General features: G+C 40.0%; 3 protein-coding genes across 3 annotated transcripts; 2 read left to right on the forward strand and 1 right to left on the reverse strand.

The window, feature by feature from the left end:
• The first annotated feature begins 1,562 nt into the window (after positions 1-1,562).
• gch2 (GTP cyclohydrolase 2) lies at positions 1,563-5,498 on the forward strand. Its single transcript, XM_046376452.1, has 6 exons — positions 1,563-2,036; positions 2,592-2,701; positions 2,979-3,034; positions 4,137-4,168; positions 4,289-4,373; positions 4,657-5,498. Exons 1-6 carry the CDS (start codon positions 1,745-1,747, stop codon positions 4,784-4,786), a joined length of 705 nt encoding a protein of 234 aa, XP_046232408.1. The 5' UTR covers positions 1,563-1,744; the 3' UTR covers positions 4,787-5,498.
• Positions 5,499-5,670: 172 nt separating this feature from the next.
• cript (cysteine-rich PDZ-binding protein) lies at positions 5,671-8,994 on the reverse strand. The gene is made up of 5 exons (XM_046376453.1): positions 8,822-8,994; positions 8,557-8,622; positions 7,808-7,862; positions 7,518-7,621; positions 5,671-6,846 (listed from the first exon to the last, which is right to left on the reverse strand). Exons 1-5 carry the CDS (start codon positions 8,835-8,837, stop codon positions 6,782-6,784), a joined length of 306 nt encoding a protein of 101 aa, XP_046232409.1. The 5' UTR covers positions 8,838-8,994; the 3' UTR covers positions 5,671-6,781.
• A 649-nt stretch (positions 8,995-9,643) lies between these two features.
• On the forward strand, positions 9,644-12,407 carry pigf (phosphatidylinositol glycan anchor biosynthesis, class F). The gene is made up of 5 exons (XM_046378104.1): positions 9,644-10,032; positions 10,573-10,664; positions 10,938-11,054; positions 11,185-11,293; positions 12,058-12,407. Exons 1-5 carry the CDS (start codon positions 9,805-9,807, stop codon positions 12,169-12,171), a joined length of 660 nt encoding a protein of 219 aa, XP_046234060.1. The 5' UTR covers positions 9,644-9,804; the 3' UTR covers positions 12,172-12,407.
• The last annotated feature ends 1,017 nt before the right edge of the window (positions 12,408-13,424 follow it).

Here is a 13,424-nt window from a genome sequence, read left to right on the forward strand (position 1 = left end):
CATTTCCAGATCTTTTGCTTTGTATTGGTATTCAGGAATAGGAACTTTTCTCAAATGAGACTGGAAGAGGACCCGCTCTGAAAATTGATATCGGCTGATGGCATGGAGAACATACAGCAAAGCTACTGAATGAGTAGTAAACTAATTTCAGTTAAGTTAATTCAATGTCATATTCACATCAAATTGGCCATTGAGTAAATGTATTAGCATATTGAAATGCCCTGTTTATCTCTATTTGAATTTTAGATTTCTTTACCAGAGATAAAATGCAACCGCACGTCTTTATTTTGATAGGACTTTTGATGGATTCATTGTAGAATAATTGTGATGACTGAACAGACATCCACACTGTGAATTCAGTCACCATTTTTAAATATAAAAATACATTTGTGCCATTTATGTTTATCTACATGTAGATTATATGACTATACCCATATCATCACCTCATCGCTTCATACTTGTGGTGTTTTTTGTAAGAATCAAAAGTTCGTCCAGGCTGTCTTTGATGCTGGGTTCAAATGTCAAACTCTTGAGCTTGCGGCTGCAACGCGGTCATGTACATCATATGCTTAGTGTTCAGTGGTTAAGTCATGAGAACATCAACGCAACACAAAATATTTCTTTTAATGCACTCTGTTTCCAATCAACATTTTCTGTCATTCACTTAATTGCTTGTCAGCTTTTGCTAGTTTAAAAGGCCGGTTCCAAATGTCAGTTATCAGCATTATTGATCACCAATAATTGGTATCAGCATCGGCCCTGAGTCAGTCAGTCGATCCCTATTTGACACAGCAACACTAACAATTTAGATTTGCTCATATGATGAGATGGACATCTGCAGTGGTTGAAGAAGGTTTCACATCCTTTGCTGGTAAAAGTATTACCGTAATATCACACTGTGAAAAGAGTCCACTACAAGTTAAAGCCCTGCATTCCTGCAGTAAAAGCGTGTATTGTCTGCAAAATTTATTTCAGGTATCAAAAAAGTAACCGTCACTGTCAGTGTTTTATTATTAAAAAGTACAATTGACATCTCAAATAAATATTCAGTCTGCGCACACACCAAGTCAATAACCAGTAACAGCAGTTCTTATAAATCTGCACTTTCAGACCTTTTGTTTAATGTTTTTATTCCTTTCTTTCATAATCCAGAAAGGTCACAATTGGGAGCATAGAAATTCTGCAGAATGTAGGAAATGAAGTGTGTGACGCTCCAAATCTTTCCACACACACACACACACACACACACGCCTATACCCCTCCTCCTCCACCACCACCACCACCACCACCACCCATACTGAACCTATACGTAGATGAATTCACAACAATCAGCCACGTGAAGTCATGAGTCTGCTCAGTTTCGTATGAGACTGGTCTGTCTGGTTACGAGTAAAGTTGCATCAGAACTAATGAATGGAGACGTGTGATGATACACTATGTGTCAAGTGATGGGGTGCATAAAATTCTGCTGCATGCTGTGTTTGGGTGGGGTGGGGTCGGGTGTGTGCCTATGGGTGGGGTGGGGTGGAGGGTGCTGCTCTGTAATGACATTTAACACTACTGAGAAATTTAGTTTGACGTAAGCAGCACCTTGACGAATGGGAAACAGAAGCGCACGTGGCTGCGGGGATCGTCTTTATAAACGCGACGCGCACCGGGAACAGGAGCAGCACGCCAGACCAGCTTCAGGACCGCGCTCATCTCATCTCTTCTTCTCTGCTTCCAGAAGTCAGAAACCTCCGACATGAACGGCCAGTGCAGCGGGAAGGTGAGCGACGCCGTGGAGGAGTTCCACTGCAACAACGGCTTCAGCGACCTCATCATAGACACCAAGAAGTCCGCCATGCACCGCGAGCACGAGACGTCCCGCAAAGAGGCTGAGGACAAGTCCCGCTTACCTGCGCTCCAGGCCGCCTACACCAGCATCCTCCGCGAGCTCGGGGAGGACACGGACCGCCAGGGTCTACTGCGCACGCCGCTGCGCGCCGCCAAGGCCATGCAGTTCTTCACCAAGGGCTATCACGAGACCATCGACGGTGAGTCAACAGGTGCCTCTCTGTGGGCCTCACGCGAGAAGATGCTCTCGTGCGATGATAAGACAGTAATTAACGTCACGCGGCTTCTCTTATTACCGTTTAAATGGCAAAGCTCCACCGAGTGACCAGAAACACAGAAACCCCTACACACTGTGGTGCAGTCTGTCAGGCGTGTCACGTATTTTTGCTCCACTTTATAGTTCCGAACACCTTCACGTGATCTGTAGAGACTTCAGTGCACAATGGAGATGAAAACGTTGATGGCTTCCTATAAATCTGCGTGTACTTGCAGGTGTTAGTCAGTTCATGAAGAGGCAACACTTGTGATAGTTGATTAATTAAGTTCAGTTTCACATTTCTTACTCTTTCATTATCATACTATGCACTGAAAAGGTTTTGGACAGTTCATTAGACAACACAAGACATTTAAAAATGTCCTCTTGATGGACATTTTTTCACTATTCTTTAATGTTTATCACTTGAATCATTTAAGTAGATGGTGTTTCTTAAAATGTGTGTGCATGTGTGTGTGTGTGTATGTGCTTGTGCCCTCAGACATCTTAAACAATGCCATATTTGATGAAGACCACGATGAGATGGTGATTGTGAAGGACATAGACATGTTTTCACTGTGTGAACATCACCTGGTGCCCTTTTTTGGCAAAGTAAGTCTGTTCTCCTAACTAAGAGGGATTCAGAGAAAATGTATGTGGAGAGTTTCTGGGTTCAAAACATGTATAAAACGGATTTAAAAAAAAAATAATAATAATAACTGAGCTGGAGGACTGTTGTTGTGCCAGCTTGTGCATGTCGATGTCACTGTCCTGTGTTTCTAAGCATTGAATTGCCAATATTTACAATCCTTGGCTCTGATTATGTGACCTCCACCCTCACTGGCTGCCATCTCTCTCTCTCTCTCTCTCTCTCTCTCTCTCTCTCCAGGTTCACATCGGGTATATTCCCAACAAAAAAGTGGTGGGATTGAGCAAGCTGGCAAGGTAACACCACACACACACACACACACACACACACACACACACACACACACACACACATCACACCTTCCTGCTGCCACTGTGGCTGTATGTTTCTAGTGTTAGTGCCGGTTGGCTGGGTTCTTCTGTTATGTCAGTGCATTGACCTGGAGGCTTAAGTCTAAGCCCAGCGGTCATCATCCAGTCCCCTCATCAAGCACACTCACAGACACAAATCTAAACTCGATCCGCTCTCGAGCCATGAGAAAATCCATTGGGACCTGTGGGAATCAGCAGTTGTCATCACAGCCTCTCTGTCTGTCTCCTTCTCTCCCTTTCCTAAAATATCACATCATCTCTGAACACACAGAGCCAGAACAACAGGACCGAAGTCACTGACTTTTCACTGACAAACCTGCTGTGGTTGGATGTTGCACGACAGATTCAGAGAGTTGTGTAGGGTGAATCATTCACAGATGAAGGGTCTGTACAGCTGGATGGCCCGAGGGGAGGCCAGGGATCAGGACTGATGCCAGTCTGTGTTTATCAAAAGATTAATCATTAGGATCTCAGTCTTCCTGCAAAAATCTATGTGCTGGAACTGAGTATGGGACAAAAGAGGAAAGTCCTCTGAGAAGTCTGATCTAATCTGGTCTAATTAAGATTATTCTCTCACCACTTTGTGTTTGCTGCCACAGTGGCTTCTTCCATACATATGATTTCAAGATTTCAAGAATTTCCCTTCAGGGATAAATAAAGGAATTCTGATTCTGATTCTGATTTGGGAATGCAGTGAAGTGGTGGTCTCAAGGAAATTCAATCGAATGCAACTGGACTTAGTTATTGTCTTTGAAGACGTTTCACCTCTCTCCGATTGAATTTCCTTGAGATAACCATGACCTGGATGAATGAGAATATTCACAGGCTTAGTGTAGTGGTGGTTTTTAGGAGTTTAAGGGTCTTCCACACTGCCAGATGTGTTGGGAACTGTAGTACCATGTTCTCCCACAGCCACGCTCTTAAACGATTTTCTGGTTATTATTTAAAAATGCATGGAAATGTTGTGTATTGTCTGTATTACACACGTGTTGGGTCTAATTCCCTTCTTGCGTTCTCGTTTCTCCAGGATTGTGGAGATCTTCAGTCGGAGGCTTCAGGGTGAGCAACTAAAGAAATTATGCAATATTAATAGGCTTTTCATGTAGTCACGGCACTTTTCTTCTAGTTTACTCAAGAATTTGAATGCTGTCTGGTTTTACATGTCATGTATTGTTTTAGTTCAAGAGCGTCTGACCAAGCAGATTGCCACGGCAATATCAGAAGCCCTGCAGCCGAAAGGTGTAGCTGTGGTCATTGAAGCAGCGTAAGTATGCACACACACACACACACACACACACCACCTTCATCATCATCATTTGAAGCTGCCCTAACACCTCACAGGCCTCACAGGCCTTTTTTCTGCACTGAGGAGACACGAGCGAGGATAAACGAGACCACGTTTTTATTTCTATTTTTGCTGAGCCTGTTAGTCGACTTTGTGATTCTTCTTCGATTTGCTATCCCTTAAAACACATGTTCTACAGGTCAAACACTTTCCCCAAAGCGGGTCACTTGTAAATCTGAACCACATGTGTGTGTGCTTGCAGGCACATGTGCATGGTTATGCGTGGTGTCCAGAAGATGAACAGCCGCACAGTGACGAGCGCCATGTTGGGAGTTTACCTGGAGGACCCCAGAACTCGGGAGGAGTTCCTCACTCTTTCAAAGCACATTTAACAAATGCCAATTGTAATTCCCTACCTGACCTCCTTCTACAGAAAACTCTATAGTAAACAGTGGAGCCGCATTTGACTTTAAGGGGACAGTTCACCACAAAACCAAACATCCAAGCCGACTCTGGGGCTCACCTTTTCAGCCCTGCTGCAGAAATCCACCGTTTGAAATCACTGTGAACATAATAGGAAATTAAAGACTCATATTAATGGTGCCTTTGGTAGATATTTTATAGTCTTAGAGGGCAAGATTGTTGTTATGAAGTATGAAACCTAAGTGCAATGTTGTAATGTGACAACACTAAAGACTTAAGACTTTTATTATGGAATATTCATCGGTGCTTCTGTATACTGGTACACCTTTCCTTGAGTTATTATTATATTTAGAATTCACAGATTTTCCTAATTAATCCATGTGTCATTTATAAATGCATTTATAAAGCCTTTGTAATATAAGATACAAATGAAATTATTATATCTGTAGTACAAAGAGAATAATTGATGTGCTGATAGATTTTTGATTTTATGAATGACCGCTTAAATAAAATTATATACACATAAAGAAAGTTGTTAACATCAGTAACCTGTAAAGTTTTAGTATGTTACGTTTGTTTTATGCTACATGTAACTCCAATTCCAAAGAAGTTGGGACATTGTGTAAAACCAATAAATAAGCATATATTTACAAAAACGTTTCAAACAAGTTAGTATTCTGCCAAATCTTAAATAAATCTTGCAGCATTTGATGGTACTAGAGGAAAAGTCTGGGTTTCGACCTCTGATGACAAACGAATCTCTGCACAAACTCCCCCGGCACTCACTGAAAAAGTCACCTCTAAAAAGTCAGCATACAGACTAAATTTGCATACAAACCTCAGTAAGAGAATACATTTTTAAGTGCATTAGTTTATTAGTTTATTGTGTGGACTTGGGACACAGCTATTAAACTGACATTGTCTTGCGTCAGTGAGGATTCTCTGGTTGGCTGTATCAGGTGGGACATTATATTGCTGCACATGAACGCACCACAACACAGACTGACATGAGCTAAAGGGCAGTGACATAGCAATCAAAGTACAGAATCCAGACTTACATAACAAGTCATGGTAGCATGTAACCAAAATTTATCTTTATTCTTTTACAATTTCAGATCACTTGCTTACGCAGGCCTCGCTACAAAACTGGCTTAAACATCTGACTCATTCACCACATCCGAACATAACCTATTGTATATTATCTGCATTAGCTGGAGATTGGTGCTGTTTTTGTGCTGTGGTGCAACAGCATAAATCAATAACAAGACATAAAAGCTTGTGTGTGCACATGTGGTTGACGGCCTGAGGGAGAGCAAGGCCTTTAAATATCAAAGGAGGAGCCTGACATCAGGCAAACTGTGAACTATAACCTCTATCTCTGACAGCAACGGGGGGCAGTGCAGCATGCAGTTTACAAATAGGATTATGTAAAGGTAAACCAATTATTCCAGACATACAGGACAAATATGGGTATGTTGTGCGTAAGAGGCTAAAATTGTACCCTTTACAGCCTCAGGCAGAGGTACAAAATAATCCTGTCAAATGTCCTCATATGCAAGGCTTTAATTCAGTCAAAAATGCAACACTTGATATATTACACACAGAAATCATTTTTAAAAAGCAAAGAATGAAGTTTAAGTATTGAATTTAAAATATACAAAAATATCTAGAAGCCTTTTACTTGAAAAACAGGTGAGAGCTGATGGTGAGAGCAGTGCTTCACTGTTTGTGGCCACTCTAACCGTTCCAGTGGAATTACATGATATTTATAATAAGAGAACAAAGCCACCTCCAGATCTCTGTCCTTCACATAGGTGGCAAGAATACCAGAAAGATTTACAGCTGTCACTGATAGGACATGGTGGGAAAACACTGACAATGTGACAGGATGACAAACATGCACCATCACTCTCATCCTCAAATCTGTTATTCACTTGTCGAACTGTTCTCTGATCATCACGCTGTCACACAGATGTCTGTTTGTAGTTCTTGGTGTCCAAAACTTTCTTTCCACACATTGCACAGATTCCTGGAGAGACAATCAGTAGAGAGAGAAGGGCAATGCTGAGCAGATGCTGTGTGTTTTATATTTTATATTTTGTGGCATGTAAACAAACATATGCTTATGCTTAACCTCAAATCTGATTCTTCTTGGACCTTTGTAGGCAACCATAGGTATCAGTTAATTTCTTCAGTATAAAAGTCAAAGCACATTCTTTAAACATGTTTGAGCTGTTTAAGTTTTGCCTTCATTTCTGTCAATGTCAAATCTGCCCATCTTCTTTGTTAAACAGGTCTCTGCAACTACATTGGACAATACCATACAACTATCCTGTTATTCTGTTTAGCACTGCATGAGTCTTGGTGATAACATAGGAAACAATCCATCTGCTCAACAGTGAGCGTTAATCTGGACAATCCTACTCCCACCTGAACTAGATGTAAATACTGTACATGTAAATACTGCACATTTTCACATTTTTAATTTTATTATTTTTATAAGGTTTCTATTTTACAATATTTAATTTTACTTACATATTTTTTGGTAGCAGGGACAAAAAGAATTTCACTGCACATCGTACCGTGTATGATTGTGTGTGTGACAAATAAACTTATCTTGTATCTTGTAACGCACCTATACAACACAAAACACATCAGAATTTCCGGTCAGTATGGAGTCCAGTGTAAGTGAGTCAATACCTTTCTTGTATGCACAGCCTTGGCAGTAGTGTGATCCAGACTGATGAACTGAGCTCTTGCAGATCCTGCATGTAGCAAAGCCTGTCTTGCTGTAGGGGTCAAACCTGAGAGGGAGATGCATTACAGATCCATAACTAGATATGCAACAATATATTTTTTTTTACCAATGCTAGTAGCAATGCTCTAGAAAAGAAATGAACATGCTAAATTCTGGAGTGAGTTGATGAAACAGAGATAATGGTGGTAATATAACCCCACAAACAACTGCTAAGCTTTAGTGAGCTACTCACCTGGCTTTCTTAGCAGTCAGAAGCTTGTTTTCATTTAGCTTACGTCCACCACCCTCTGAGAGACAGAAGCAGAAAGAACTCCAATAAACATCATCATCTAAACAACGAAACGTTATATAACAATTAGAAAAGGAAAAATCACAAAAGCACAACTTGATTCAGAAAAAAATAACCTACTGTGGGGTCAGAAGAAAATGTGTGTCATCAAAGTTTGTCATCAAGTTAACTGAAGACACCACATTGGGCTCTGGGAATTTGCAACTGGCACTTTTTGATATTTTCTCACAATTTATAGAATAAACAATCGGTCAGTTGAAATACTAATCACCAAATAAATAATGACAATAATTGTTACATGAGCCCAAGTTGTAGCTGTCCTATTTAACTACCCTAGTAAAATGTATGCACACTTAATTTCAGAAACATATAACTAATACTCTTTATTATTTGTGTACATGACTGTCATAAATTTAGTGTATGTAATTGGATGCAGACACTTGTGCATGTGAGTATCCGAATTCTTGACATTCAAAGTGGCCTTGAAAAGAGAGGTGTCTGATTTATACTTGCTTGTTGTGGTTGCAATATGTAGGATTTTGCCTTTCCGACAAGAAGTATATGTTAGGTACACTGGTGTTATGGTTTTAAAACCTAAATACCAATGTAGCCGGACATCTACATTCAACCACAGTGTAGGCACAGCAGTTAACGACAAAATCAATTTTTCACTAAATCTGTCCTGAGTTCACCTGTTGTATTCCGTGCTCCATCCTTCCATGTGTCAGGTGTGATGACTTTACCAAGCTTCTTTTCGCCTTAAATAAGAAGTTACAGAAAATTGGAGAAACAAAATAACACACTTATTAAACCAATTTAATCCGATACAACGATGAGGGTAGTAATGGCAACAATTAGCATCACTGTTAGCTTATAAAGAAACTATAGCCCTCGCCAATACCATTAATAGATGGTTACATTTAAGAATATAAAGCGCATAAACAACGTGATACGTACATTTGTCACAAACCATCTTTCCTCTGTCTTCTTTAAAACCGGCTGTTTTCGATGGCTGGTCAAAATAAATTAGCTAAATCTTAGCTTGCTCGGCTAATGTTTGTAAACTTCCGGTTGCCCCCCCCCTCTCTCGTCCTCTCTCGCTCGCTTCTTTTCTCAACACATTGATTGGTCAAAATTGATGATACGTTTCAATGTTATTGGCTGATACTACCGTCCGTCACTGAAAACAGCAGCGAGACTTCTTCTGCGCTTGATGAACCTTTTGTAAAGATGCCTACAAAATAATACTTCCGGCTCCAGGCTCAAAACAGATCTTATTATGTAAAAAAAAAAAAAAAAGAAGAAAGAAAAGAAAATAGAATCTGTAATGAGCTTCAAATAATTCACATAGGTCAAACAACCGGAATGCAGCATAACAAGGCGGAGATAAGAATCCACAAACTAAACATTTCTGTTTCTGTTCAGGTTCATTTTAAGTGTACAAAAATTATTTCCTTGAAATTCTAAAGCTAATGATTGACCTACGGCTAAATTTAAACATTTAATTATTTTTTAATGAGGAATTTATTTTTTAAAAAAGAAAAGACTCAAATAAGTGTCCCAGAAATATCACACATGGTTTTACCCTTATTGATATATTTTGGGCATACCTTTATGGAGCAAAACACGTGCACGATAAAGTGACAAAAATATGCCATGTAAGAAATAAAGCAAGAAAGGTTTCCTTTAGATGGTAAAAGATATTTCAGTTCAACACGTCAACTGGGTTATCATTTGCAAGGTATACCATTGATACCATTTTATTCTGAAGTCTAAACGGAAGTCACTGTTACTCCATGTTTACGGAAGACGCGTCAAGAAATTCACCCATGGATTAGTCCCTCACTGCACATCAGTTACTGAATTTACCTTTGGAGGTATTTTATTTAGGTTTTGTGTTTTGTTTTAGCCTATTATTATAGATAAGGACACTCTCCGTAATGTGGGACCATGAAATCAGGGCCATGGCGTCCACTCACGCCATCATCGCCGCATCAGTGTTCATGGCGACCGTCCTACCTGCGGTGTTAGTGCCGGGCTTCTCGGTGTACGGCACACACCTGCTGTGGCTCTACTCGGTGTCCGGTGCCATCACCGCGGTCAGTGTCGCCGTCTTCTGGCTGCTCGGCATCACACCGCCCGCCAAGAAACACACACTGGGATACAAGGTGCTGGCTTCCATTCATCCATTGGTGTTAAGTTACTCCAGTAAAAACCGAAGTACAGAAGCAGTAAAATGTAAAAAGTAATTTTGATAAAGAAATGAGCCCATATGGCATTATGGTTGAGGTTTAGCTATTTTGAACTACTTGATAAACAGTTGAGAGTTGTTTTGTCCGGTGTTTGCCAACCCATGCGTTAGGCCTCCTCTCAAGGGTCACACCAGACAAGGACAAGATAAGACAAGTTTATTTGTATAGCACATTTCAACGGAGCAGTTCAAAGCGTTTTACATTGGAGATAAATGCCTTTCGAAAAGAAACTTCAGGCTGTATAAGGGATACATTTATATAAAGGAAATATTAATATAGGGTTAAAGGGAGTAAAATAAAATATGTACAACACTAATATATGAATATACTGTAGTCCCAATTTTAATAAAAGGCGCTGGCGATCTTGCTTTTACTCTTAAATTTTGTTTTGACAACATTGTTGTTTTTTTTACATGATTTATTTACTTTAACTCTCTTCGCTGTTTCTCTCTGCAGCTGTCGAGGTTGTTCCGTTCCTGTCTGTACTTCTTCCTGTCATGTCTGTTCTTCCACACTGTGGTGGTTCTCTATGGAGCTCCGCTGATTGAGTGAGTAGCTGCTGGTGCTCATGTCCTGTACCTGTGTGGATGTTATATATGTTTAATAGAGAGATGGTTGCTGATTGTTGTTGTTATTGTTTATATACAATTGTGTAGTCAGCAAGTCATTTATTATTAACTTTATGCCGTACAACATGTACACAGGTTTGTGTTCAGTCTGTGTTTTATTCTCACTGTAGTATCAGTGCAGTTTATGCATCTACACAAAGTGTGTGCGACTAAAACTGCAAAATTAGCCTCTAATTTCTGTATGTTTTTCAGATCTGCATTAGAGACATTCTCCCTGGCTGTGCTGCTGACCTCTCTAACCACACTGAGGTGTCTCTGCGTCCTCGGCCCCAATGTTCAAGCCTGGATACGAGTATTCAGTCGGCATGGGTACGCCTAAACAATGCTTTTCTTCTTTTTCACTGTTTCCTGTCCTTCTGACGTATGTTTCTTGTGTTTACGTTATGTCTCTAAATTGAATGTGCTCGCCGTCCTTGCTTTGCTCTGTCTCTGGCTCCAGAGCTATGTCTGTGTGGGACACCTGTCTTCAGATTACGGTGGCCTGCACTGTGGTAGGAGCCTGGTTGGGAGCGTTCCCTATACCTCTGGACTGGGACAGGCCTTGGCAGGTCAGCACAGTACACACACACACACACACACCCTGAAAATCCATATAAACTGTTAGGAAGACATTTTTGTATTCTTATCTCTTCTTCTCTTAATTTTTTTCTGTGAGGTTGAAATAATCGATGCTCCTAAAACTGCCATATAAAGATGGACATTTATTTACAAAAATGTGAATAAGTTAAAAGAAGAACCTCACTGAATAAAAATGATAAATTTATCAGTGTCAGTAGTCACCCAAAAAGCTTTCATAAACTGGCAAGCCATGATGATGATGATGATGCTATCTAAATTACACATTTGCCCATTTTAAACACAACTAGCATTGAACATTGAACTTGAATTTTTACAATAAAAGAAGGTTTGTTTGTTTTTTAACCACTTCCTCCACAGTTATGCTCTGTTATCAAGAGGCCAGTTGTTTCCCTTCATCATTAAACATGTGTCTTAAGTATGGAACTATACTTTAATACAGTAACTATTAAATCTTCCTCATTATTTTTAAATGGAAAAATGAAGAGATTAAAATGTTTTTAATTTTCTCTGCAAAATGACTGAAAGAAAATGCAGATTAGAGGTAGACGAATGTAATTGGAGCATAACTCTCCATGACACTGCTACTTTATTTTTTTTCTTTCAGAAGTTCCTCTTTAAATTAACAGAATATCACATGTGGAGACACACTTGTGTCAAAGGAAAAAAAAAAGGGGGATGTTTTCTCACACTTTTGTCAGCAAACCGTCACACTTACTTGTCTTGCTTCTTGTAGGTTTGGCCCGTTTCCTGCAGTCTGGGCGCTATGATTGGTTTCTTGACTGGGCTTGTTGCTGCTCCTACATGGATTCACTATCACCGCAAGCAGCTCACATACAAGTGCAAGTGATGGACAGGAGTATGTTTGTGTGAATGTGAACCCAGGAGTACTTCTTGTAATTGTGTTGTGTTACTTCTACTTTGTGCTGATTCTTATTTATTTGGGACATTCACTGTTTGCTACATATAGGAAAGATGATTTTGTAATAACACAACACTTACTTTATGAGCATCATTATTTTATAAGCGTGGAAGCTGATTGTGCCATCCTGAAGATTTTTGACATGAATAAATTCTTTCACAGTGTGTGCTTTTTGGTATTTTTATTTAAAAGATAAGAGATATTTCCTTAACATCAGTGGCTTTTTTTTTTAATATGACAACATTCAAACCTGTTGGTGGTGCTGTTGGATCACCTCCTGTATGTATGTGTGTGTGCGTGTGTGCGTGCGCACCCATGTTCCTGCCAGAAGGAGCTGAGAGTTTAAATGAAGAGAAGAATTCAAGCCTCACTCTCATTTGCAAAGTAATACAAAGTAATCAGTATTATGGCTGGGTGGTCATTTATCGAAAGAGTCATGAGGAAAAGTTAGAAAGTTAAAGACAAATTGTAAACCTGCTGCAAAGTGTACTTCAGTTCTGGCACGCACACACACACTGATGCCTTTTTGCACCTGAAGCTGACTACTGATGAATACTGTTCCTTTTTAAACAATCATTAATCTTGTTCCAGCTCTATTTCAGCACCCCTCCCCCCTTCCTCTCTCTCTCTCTCTCTTATTCCACCTTTTCACATCCTCAGGCGTCCATATTGATTCACTTTCATTTTAAGGACATTAATTTTACTCTTTTCACGCTGCCCACATCCCTTATTCTCCCTTGCAGCCAGTAACTTCAATGAAACTTGCATTTTCAGTGTAAATGAGGGATGTTGTTTGCAGACTGTCTAGACATTTGTAATACAAGCTGAGTAATTATGTGCAAGAAAAAAAAAAACCATCCCTGCAGTGTGGAGTTGGTAGGATTGGTGGACAGTTGCAACACAAAGCCAAGGAGCTGAACTGCCCATTCGCCCTGTGTTTGAACTCATATATAAAGTTGTTGCCAAGGAAAGGCTGCAAAAAATAGCCTGAAGGAAGAAGAACAAAGGGAGAAACATGTTTTCAAAAACCATACAGGGAGAGGAGGAATTTCAGAGCCTTTCAAGTAGCCTCCATAGACTTACAACACCAATCTGCAACACCTTTCCATGCCTCGATTTCTCCCTCCATCTCTTTGATGAGATTCAATCTAACCTCACACTGTTACCTCCATTATCCTTGT

Source organism: Scatophagus argus, chromosome 21, assembly GCF_020382885.2.
Source record: "Scatophagus argus isolate fScaArg1 chromosome 21, fScaArg1.pri, whole genome shotgun sequence".
Classification (NCBI taxonomy): domain Eukaryota; kingdom Metazoa; phylum Chordata; class Actinopteri; family Scatophagidae; genus Scatophagus; species Scatophagus argus.